General features: G+C 51.3%; 1 protein-coding gene and 1 non-coding gene across 2 annotated transcripts; both read left to right on the top strand.

Moving 5' to 3' along the window:
- The first annotated feature begins 254 nt into the window (after positions 1 to 254).
- On the top strand, positions 255 to 360 carry LOC117130968. The gene has a single exon (XR_004454221.1). It is a non-coding gene; the product is annotated as a small nucleolar RNA R71 (small nucleolar RNA).
- Positions 361 to 2708: 2348 nt separating this feature from the next.
- LOC117130967 lies at positions 2709 to 3702 on the top strand. The gene is made up of 2 exons (XM_033283473.1): positions 2709 to 2984; positions 3091 to 3702. Exons 1-2 carry the CDS (start codon positions 2709 to 2711, stop codon positions 3700 to 3702), a joined length of 888 nt encoding a protein of 295 aa, XP_033139364.1.
- Positions 3703 to 10400: the final 6698 nt, after the last annotated feature.

Below are 10400 nucleotides of genomic sequence, written 5' to 3'. Positions count from 1 at the left end.
TCCTAAGAAGCTCGTGCACCACATCTAACTTAGCTCTTACTTCGTCCATATGTTCCTTCCCGATAGAGGCTACAGACTTCTTCCGTTCAGAGTCAGTGTTTTTGGTGCTGCTGCTGTTAGCAAGGTTTTCGATAAGTCCCACAGCTTCCAACGGATTCCGAGTAGTGAAGTTCCCTTCACTCGCCATATCAAGGGCCATTTGATACTGTAAGGCGAGACCTCGGAAGAAAGTGCTTAGAAGCTGCACTTCGTTAAATCCGTGGTGTGGACAGTCTCGCTGGAAGAACTTAAATCTAATCCACACATTTTTGAAGGACTCTCCAGCCTTCTGCGAGAATGTGGAAATTTTGTTCCGAAGTTCTTCAGCGCGCGCCTCATCGAAGAAGTTTCATAAGAAAGCATTCTTGATGTCGCTCCAGGATGTTAAAGATCCTGTGGGTTGCTGCCTAAGCCAGTGCATCGCTTCTCCATTCAGCGTGTATCTGAAGAGCTTGCACAGCAGGTAATATTCGGGGACTCCTTCCATCCGAATGGCAGCGATTAGATCCTCGAACCTTTCCAAATGGTCCATAGGATGCTCGTGCGGTAACCCAGAGTAGGGTATCTGCGACACGAGAGTGTAGTATTGAGGCTTCAGCTCGAAATTCTGCTTCTGGATCTCCGGAAGTCGAATAGCTGATCTGTTGGAATAGTACTCATCTGGGCGATTGTAGTCGGCCAGTGGTCTCGATCGAGCGTCCTCATCTACAGGTTGAGCAGCTCCTGTAGCATCAGCATCAGGGATTACAGTTCCCTGAGCATCTATTTTCTGACCTGTTGCATTACGCAGATGACCGGCCTGGTCATACAGGTTTCCGTTCTCGTCCTGAGTTAGAATAATAATGTTTACCATTTTCTGACGACACGGTATCGATCGACGTACGCGGGGTAGTATCGATCGTTGTCGAACGATTGGGATCGATCGACGATGACGGTCTGGTGTCGGTTGACGGTTGATTGTGCGTATCGATCGACGACGAAGTGGTTGCGTCGAGCGATGTGGAACGTTGACCTCTATGGATGGTGCGTTCCAAATGAGCAGGATCGTCTGAGAACAGCAAGTCTTTCTCCTTGTTGCTTCTGGTACCGCTGGGCATGCACCTGAAAAGACAAGAAAAAAAATTATTAGAAAAGGGGGTAAAGAAAAGAATAAGAATTAATAAAACAAAATCTAATGGCGATCAAAGCTTCCCGGCAACGGCGCCAAATTTGATACCACTCAAATTACCCTAAGGAATGTTACTCTCATCAAAAGAGGTTCAGATGTAGTACTTAGGGATCGAATCCACAAGGAGCTAGGGAACAATTAAATCTAGTGTTTATTAATTCTAAATGTTGTAAATGTTTAAATGAAATAGCAATAGTAACAAGCGAGTAAATAATAAATGTAACTTGGTTGGAAATGATATTAGATGCAGGGCCACTATTCAGGTGTTGGAGATTATAATACCTATAGATGCCTAACTGTTGTATGCATGATATATTAGAGCTCATTCGCTTAACTCAGTGATCAGCTGTCGCATGTACCACTGGTTAACAAACTAATCTCGTGTCTCACCGGTTAGATGCAGACACAAGAGAGTGTCGATCAATAGTCTTTTAAGACGTCGACCGATACACCTTTGCCAACATCGATGGATTGTCAGTTGAGGACATCTATCGACGGGTTCTAGCCAGGCCTATGCGCGAGTATGAAATGCCCTACTAAGATTCTAAATTGGCGGTTAGCCCTCTCTAGCAATCCTAATATGATATATAGATGTCAGGATGGGATAACAAGAGTGCTTGAATATGCAATCCTATGATCAAGTTCTAGTTAGCAAGGCTAAAACAAGCAATGAATACAAATCTATCATGAATATCACAACAAGGCAGATCTATAGTTTGGGGCTAATCCCACAAACCTATCTGAACCTAGGATCTAACAGTTGAATTACTCAGACATAGCAAAGCAATTCATATCAATAGAGAAATAAGAACTCATAGAATAGATGAAAAGAAATAGAAACAAGAAGTTCCAATCACAAGTGATCTTCTCTCCCAAATGAAACTTGTAACAAAACTAGGTCTAGAAAAAGCTCTCCCTCTGGCGTCAAAACACTTGCAGTATATATTCTACTAGGTTAAAAACTCATCAGGGCATTTTGGTAATTTGGCTTGGCCTTGGTTTTTAAGTCTGCTGAATCCAAAATGTCGCGTCTGGTGTCTCGACATCGATCGATGGTACTTGTGTACATCGATCGATATTAATCTTCATCTGTCGAGGCATTTCCTGATATCGATCGTCAGCACTGATGCGCATCGATCGATTATTCTTCCTCTCGTCGACCTCTAAGTGGTCAGCTCGGGTGAAATGTCCTTTATGCTCCAAAATGCTCCAAAGTCATAGCTTTACTCCGAAATGCACCTGAACCTGAAAACATACCTAGAAGAGTAGAAAACATAGATATATATATATATATATATATATATATATATATATATATATATATAGTAAAATACTAATATACCATGGATAAAAATGGGACAAATCGTCTGGGCCTTCTCTGAAAACTACAGGTACTAAGGTTGCGTGGAAAGAGGTTTGTGGTACTAAATGTGAAGGAGGATTGGGTATTAGAGATTTAAAAGAGGTTAATAAAGTGTATGGTCTCAAGCTGATATGGAGAATGTTAACTGGTGATTCATTATGGGGGAAGTGGATTAAAGAAAGGTTACTTAAGGGGAAAAGTTTCTGGGAAGTGAAGGTTAAAACGCATATGGGCTCTTGGATGTGGCGTAAGATGTTGAAGTTGAGAGGAGTGGCTAAATCGTTCTATATGAAGGAGTTGGGGAATGGGAGGCATACGTCCTTTTGGTTCGATAAATGGTCAGAGAAGGGGGTGCTCTCTGATTTATTAGGTGAGCGGGGCATTATTGATTTGGGTGTAGCTAAGAATGCGACGGTAGAGGAGGCATTATTAGTTACTAGTAGAAGAAGAAGTCATCGTAGAGGCTTGTTAAATGATTTGGAAAAGGAGTTGAGTACAGTTGCGAGTAATCTAAATGTAGTTAATGAAGATATCAGTCTCTGGAAGGGGAAGTCAAGATATCGGTGAGAAGTTTAAGACTAGTGAAACTTGGGAGTTGTTGAGGGTTTCCAAACCCCAGTGTGCTTGGGGTAGAGGGATCTGGTTTCCTCAGGCTACTCCTAAATTTGCTTTTATATCTTGGCTTGCGGTGCTCAACAGATTATCGACTTTGGACAGAGTTGCAGTATGGAGCCAGGGGGTGGATACAACCTGTCTACTTTGTCAATCTGCTACTGAGTCAAGAAGCCATTTGTTTTTCGAGTGTTCCTACTCGGGGAAGGTGTGGGAGAAAATGGTTAAAGGCATATTAGGGAACGAGTTCACTAATGATTGGGTTGGGATTGTGGGGCTCATTTCTGATGCGACAAGAGAGAAGAAGTCTTTGTTCTGTATCAGATATGCTCTTCAGGCGGTGCTGTATGCAGTCTGGCGTGAGAGAAATAAGGTAAAGCATGGTGGAAAGCTAATGCCGTTACCGATTCTGCAGAAACTGGTTGATAAAGGGATTAGGAACAAGATCAGTGTATTGAGAATGAGGGGAGTAAGAGATATGGAGTTGCTGATGCAGTTTTGGTTCCAAACTAAATTATAATTGCTTTAACTATTTTGAAATGTTGGCTAAATCTTTAGTATAGCTCCTAGAGTATAAAGGATGCACTTGGTTGTATACAGGCTTTTTTGATGAATAAATTTAACATTCATTCAAAAAAAAAAAAAGTGGGACAAATCCAAAGTATATCAATCCGTCAGCACACACAGGACGTCTGTGGCTGTCCATCAGTACACATATCAGCACGCTGGTCCTTGGACTCAGCACGCTGGCCCTTTCTGTGGACTGTTCGGGTGATTTTGGCCCATGTGGGCTGTCTGTTCATTACACACAGGACGTCCGTGGGTGTCCGTCAGCACACACAGGACGTCCGTTGGTGTCCGTCAGCACACACAGGACGTCCGTGGCTGTCCGTGTGTGTCCGTGTGTGTCCGTCATCATACACAGGACGTTTGTGGCTGTCCCTCAGGACACATTCAGCACGTTGGTCCTTGGACTCAGCACACTGAACCTTCCCGTGGACTGTTCGGGTGATTTTGGCCCACGTGGGCTGTCTGTTCAGTACACACATGACGTCCGTGGGTATCCGCCAGCACACACAGGACGTCTGTGGCTGTCCGTGTGTGTCCGTCAGCACACACATGATGCCCGTGGCTGTCCATCAGTACACATATCAGCACGCTGGTCCTTGGACTCAGCACGCTGGCCCTTCCCGTGGACTGTTCGGGTGATTTTGGCCCAAGTGGGCTGTCTGGTGAGTACACACATGACGTCAGTGGGTGTCCGTCAGCACACACATGACGTCTGTGGATGTCCGTCAGCACACACAGGACATCCGTGGCTGTCCGTGTGTGTCCGTGTGTGTCCGTCAGCACACACACGACGTCCGTGGCTGTCCATCAGTACACATATTAGCACGTTGGTCCTTGGACTCAGTACGCTGACCCTTCCCGTGGACTGTACGGGTGATTTTGGCCCACGTGGGCTGTCTGTTCAGTACTCACATGACGTCTGTGGGTGTCCGCCAGCACACACAGGACGTCAGTGGCTGTCCGTGTGTGACCGTGTGTGTCCGTGTGTGTCTGTCAGCACACACATGACGTCCGTGGTTGTCCATCAGTACACATATTAGCACGCAGGTCCTTGGACTCAACACGCTGGCCCTTCCCTTGGACTGTTCGAGTGATTTTGGCCCATCTGGGCTGTCTATTCAGTACACACAGGACGTCCGTGGGTGTCTGTCAGCACACACAGGACGTCTGTGGGTGTCCGTCAGCACACACAGGACGTCCGTGGCTGTCTGTGTGTGTCCGTGTGTTTCCGTCAGCACACACAGGACGTCCGTGGCTGTCCATCAGTACACATATCAGCACGTTGGTCCTTGGACTCAGCACGCTGACCCTTCCCGTGGACTGTTCGGGTGATTTTGGCCAACGTGGTCTGTCTGTTCAGTACACACAGGACGTCCGTGGGTGTCCGCCAGCACACACATGACGTCTGTGGCTGTCCGTGTGTGACCGTGTGTGTCCGTGTGAGTCTGTCAGCACACACAGGACGTCCGTGGTTGTCCATCAGTACATATATCAGCACGCAGGTCCTTGGACTCAACACGCTGGCCCTTCCCTTGGACTGTTCGAGTGATTTTGGCCCATGTGGGCTGTCTATTCAGTACACACAGGACGTCCGTGGGTGTCCGTCAGCACACAGAGGACGTCTGTGGGTGTCCATCAGCACACACAGGATGTCCGTGGCTGTCTGTGTGTGTCCGTGTGTTTCCGTCAGCACATACAGGACGTCCGTGGCTGTTCATCAGTACACATATCAGCACGTAGGTCCTTGGACTCAGCACGCTGACCCTTCCCGTGGACTGTTCGGGTGATTTTGGCCAACGTGGTCTGTTTGTTTAGTACACACAGGACGTCTGTGGGTGTCCGCCAGCACACACAGGACGTCCGTGGCTGTCCGTGTGTGTCCGTCAGCACACACATGACATCTGTGGCTGTCCATCAATAAACATATCAGCACGCTGGCCCTTCCCGTTGACTGTTTGGGTGATTTTGGCCCATGTAGGCTGTCTGTTCAGTACACACAGGACGTCCGTGGGTGTCCGCCAGCACACACAGGACATCCGTGGCTATCCGTGTGTGTCCGTGTGTGTCTGTGTGTGTCCGTCAGCACACACAGGTCATCTGTGGCTGTCCATCAATACACATATCAGCACGCTGGTCTTTGGACTCAGCATGCTGGCCCTTCCGGTGGACTGTTCGGATGATTTTGGCCCACGTAGGCTGTCTGTTCAGTACACACAGGACGTCTGTGGGTGTCCGTTAACACACACAGCACGTCCGTGTGTGTCCGTCAGCACACACAGGATGTCTGCTGCTGTCCGTGTGTGTCTGTCAGCGCACACAGGACGTCTGTGGCTGTCCATCAGTACACATATCAGCACGCTGGTCCTTGGTCTCAGCACGCTGGCCCTTCCCGTGGACTGTTCGGGTGTTTATGACCCAATCGGGCTGTCTGTTCAGTACACACAGGACGTCCGTGGGTGTCCGTCAGCACACACATGACGTCCGTGGGTGTCCGTCAGCACACACAGGACGTCCGTGGCTGACCGGGTGTGTCCGTGTGTGTCCATCAGCACACACAGGACGTCCGTGGCTGTCCATCAGTACACATATTAGCACGTTGGTCCTTAGACTCAGCACGCTGACCCTTCCTGTGGACTGTACGGGTGATTTTGGCCCACGTGGGCTGTCTGTTCAGTACTCACATGACATCCGTGGGTGTCCGCCAGCACTCACAGGACGTCCGTGGCTGTCCGTTTGTGACCGTGTGTGTCCGTGTGTGTCTGTCAGCACACACAGGACGTCAGTGGTTGTCCATCAGTACACATATCAGCACGCAGGTCCTTGGACTCAACACGCTGGCCCTTCCCTTGGACTGTTCGAGTGATTTTGGCCCATGTGGGCTGTCAATTCAGTACACACAGGACGTCCGTGGGTGTCCGTCAGCACACACAGGACGTCTGTCGGTGTCCGTCAGCACACACAGGACGTCCGTGGCTGTATGTTTGTGTCCGTGTGTTTCCATCAGCACACACCGGACGTCCGTGGCTGTTCATCAGTACACATATCAGCACGTTGGTCCTTGGACTCAGCACGCTGACCCTTCCCGTGGACTGTTCGGGTGATTTTGGCCAACGTGGTATGTCTGTTCAGTACACACAGGACGTCCGTGGATGTCCGCCAGCACACACAGGACGTCTGTGGCTGTCCGTGTGTGTCCGTGTGTGCGACTGTGTGTGTCCGACAGCACACACAGGACATCTGTAGCTGTCCATCAATAAACATATCAGCACGCTGGCCCTTCCCGTGGACTGTTCGGGTGATTTTGGCCCACGTAGGCTGTCTGTTCAGTACACACAGGACGTCCGTGGGTGTCCGCCAGCACACACAGGACGTCCGTGGCTATCCGTGTGTGTCCGTGTGTGTCTGTGTGTGTCCGTCAGCACACACAGGTCATCTGTGGCTGTCCATCAATACAAATATCAGCACGCTGGTCCTTGGACTCAGCATGCTGGCCCTTCCCGTGGACTGTTCAGATGATTTTGGCCCACGTAGGCTGTCTGTTCAGTACACACAGGACGTCTGTGGGTGTCCGTTAACACACACAGGACGTCCGTGTGTGTCAGTCAGCACAGACAGGACGTCTGTGGCTGTCCGTGTGTGTCCGTCAGTGCACACAGGACGTCTGTGGCTGTCCATCAGTGCACATATCAGCACGTTGGTCCTTGGACTCAGCACGCTGACCTTTCTCGTGGACCGTTCGGGTGATTTTGGCACACGAGGGCTGTCTGTTCAGTACACGCAGAACGTCCGTGGGTGTCCGCTAGCACACACAGGACGTCCGTGGCTGTTCGTGTGTGTCCGTGTGTGTCCGTCAGCACACACAGGACGTCCGTGGTTGTCCATCAGTACACATATCAGCTCGTTGGACATTGGACTCAGCACACTGGCCCTTCCCGTGGACTGTTCGGGTTATTTTGGCCCACGTGGGCTGTCTGTTCAGTACACACAGGACGTCCGTGGGTGTCCATCAGCACACACATGACGTCCGTGGGTGTCCATCAGCACGCACATGACGTCTGTGGCTATCTGTGTGTATCCGTGTGTGTATGTGGGTGTCCGTCAGCACACATAGGCCGTCTGTGGGTGTCCGTCAGCACACACAGGATGTTTGTGGCTGTCCGTGTGTGTCTGTGTGTGTCCTTGTGTGTCCGTCAGCACACACAGGACATCCGTGGCTGTCCATCACTACACATGTCAGCATGTTGGTCCTTGGACTCAGCATGCTGACCCTTCCCGTGGACTGTTCGGGTGATTTTGGCCCACGTGGGCTGTCTGTTCAGTACACACAGGACGTCCGTGGGTGTCCGTCAGCACACACAGGACGTCCGTGGGTGTCCTTCAGCACACACAGGACATCCGTGGGTGTCCGTCAGCACACACAGGACGTCAGTGGCTGTCCGTGTGTGTCTGTTTGCACACACATGACGTCCGTGGCTGTCCATCAGTACACATATCAGCACGTTGGTCTTTGGACTCAGCACGCTGACCCTTCCTGTGGACTGTTCGGGTGATTTTGGCCCATGTGGGCTGTCTTTTCAGTACACACAGGACGTCCGTGGGTGTCTGCCAGCACACACAGGACGTCCGTGTGTGTCCGTCAGCACATACAAGACGTCCGTGGCTGTCCATCAGTACACATATCAGCACGCTGGTCCTAGGACCCAGCACGCTGGCCCTTTCCGTGGACTGTTCGGGTGATTTTGGCCCAAGTGGGCTGTCTATTCAGTACACACAGGCCGTCTGTGGGTGTCCGTCAGCACACACAGGACGTTTGTGGCTGTCCGTGTGTGTCTGTGTGTGTCCTTGTGTGTCCGTCAGCACACACAGGATGTCCGTGGCTGTCCATCTGTACACATGTCAGCACGTTGGTCCTTGGACTCAGCATGCTGACCCTTCCTGTGGACTGTTCGGGTGATTTTGGCCCACGTCGGCTGTCTGTTCAGTACACACAGGACGTCTGTGGGTGTCCGCAAGCACACACAGGACGTCTGTGGCTGTCCGTGTGTGTCCGTGTTTGTCTGTGTGTGTCCGTCAGCACACACATGACGTCCGTGGCTGTCCATCAGTACACATATCAGCACGCTGGTCCTTGGACTCAGCACGCTGGCCCTTCCCGTGGACTGTTCGGGTGATTTTGGCCCACGTGGGCTGTCTGTTCAGTACACACAGGACGTCCGTGGGTGTCCGTCAGCACACACAGGACGTCCGTGGGTGTCCTTCAGCACACACAGGACATCCGTGGATGTTCGTCAGCACACACAGGACGTCAGTGGCTGTCCGTGTGTGTCTGTTTGCACACACATGACGTCCATGGCTGTCCATCAGTACACATATCAGCACGTTGGTCTTTGGACTCAGCACGCTGACCCTTCCCGTGGACTGTTCGGGTGATTTTGGCCCATGTGGGCTGTCTTTTCAGTACACACAGGACGTTTGTGGGTGTCTGCCAGCACACACAGGACGTCCGTGGCTGTCCGTGTGTGTCCGTCAGCACACACAAGACGTCCGTGGCTGTCCATCAGTACACATATCAGCACGCTGGTCCTTAGACCCAGCACGCTGGCCCTTCCCGTGGACTGTTCGGGTGATTTTGGCCCACGTGGGCTATCTGTTCAGTACACAGAGGACGTCTGTGGGTATCCGCCAGCACACACAGGACGTCTGTGGCTGTCCGTGTGTGTCCGTCAGCACACACATGACGTCCGTTGCTGTCCATCAGTACACATATCAGCACGCTGGTCCTTGGACTCAGCATGCTGGCCCTTCCCGTGGACTGTTCGGGTGATTTTGGCCCAAATGGGCTGTCTGTTCAGTACACACAGGACATCCGTGGGTGTCCGTCAGCACACACAGGACGCCCGTGGGTGTCCGTCAGCACACACAGGACGTCCGTGGCTGTCCGTGTGTGTCTGTGTGTGTCCGTCAGCACACACACGACATCTAAGGCTGTCCATCAGTACACATATTAGCACGTTGGTCCTTGGACTCAGCACGCTGACCCTTCCCGTGGACTGTACGGGTGATTTTGGCCCACGTGGGCTGTTTGTTCAGTACTCATATGACGTTCGTGGGTGTCTGCCAGCACACACAGGACGTCCGTGGCTGTCCGTGTGTGACCTTGTGTGTCTGTCAGCACACACAGGACGTCCGTGGTTGTCCATCAGTACACATATCAGCACGCAGGTCCTTGGACTCAGCACGCTGGCCCTTCCCATGGACTGTTCGAGTGATTTTGGGCCATGTGGGCTGTCTATTCAGTACACACAGGACGTCCGTGGGTGTCCGTCAGCACACACAGGACGTCTGTGGGTTTCCGTCAGCACACACAGGACGTCTGTGGGTGTCCGTCAGCACACACAGGACGTCCGTGGCTGTCTGTGTGTGTCCGTGTGTTTCCGTCAGCACACACAGGACGTCCGTGGCTGTCCATCAGTACACATATCAGTACGTTGGTCCTTGGACTCAGCACGCTGACCCTTCTCGTGGACTGTTCGGGTGATTTTGGCCCAAGTGGGCTGTCTGTTCAGTACACACAGGACATCCGTGGGTGTCCGTCAGCACACACAGGACGCCCGTGGGTGTCCGTCAGCACACACAGGACATCCGTGG

This window comes from Brassica rapa, unplaced genomic scaffold (genome assembly GCF_000309985.2).
Source record: "Brassica rapa cultivar Chiifu-401-42 unplaced genomic scaffold, CAAS_Brap_v3.01 Scaffold0747, whole genome shotgun sequence".
Classification (NCBI taxonomy): Eukaryota; Viridiplantae; Streptophyta; class Magnoliopsida; order Brassicales; family Brassicaceae; genus Brassica; species Brassica rapa.
The sequence above is the reverse complement of the archived record's forward strand: the minus strand, read 5'-3'. Positions and strand labels throughout refer to the sequence as shown.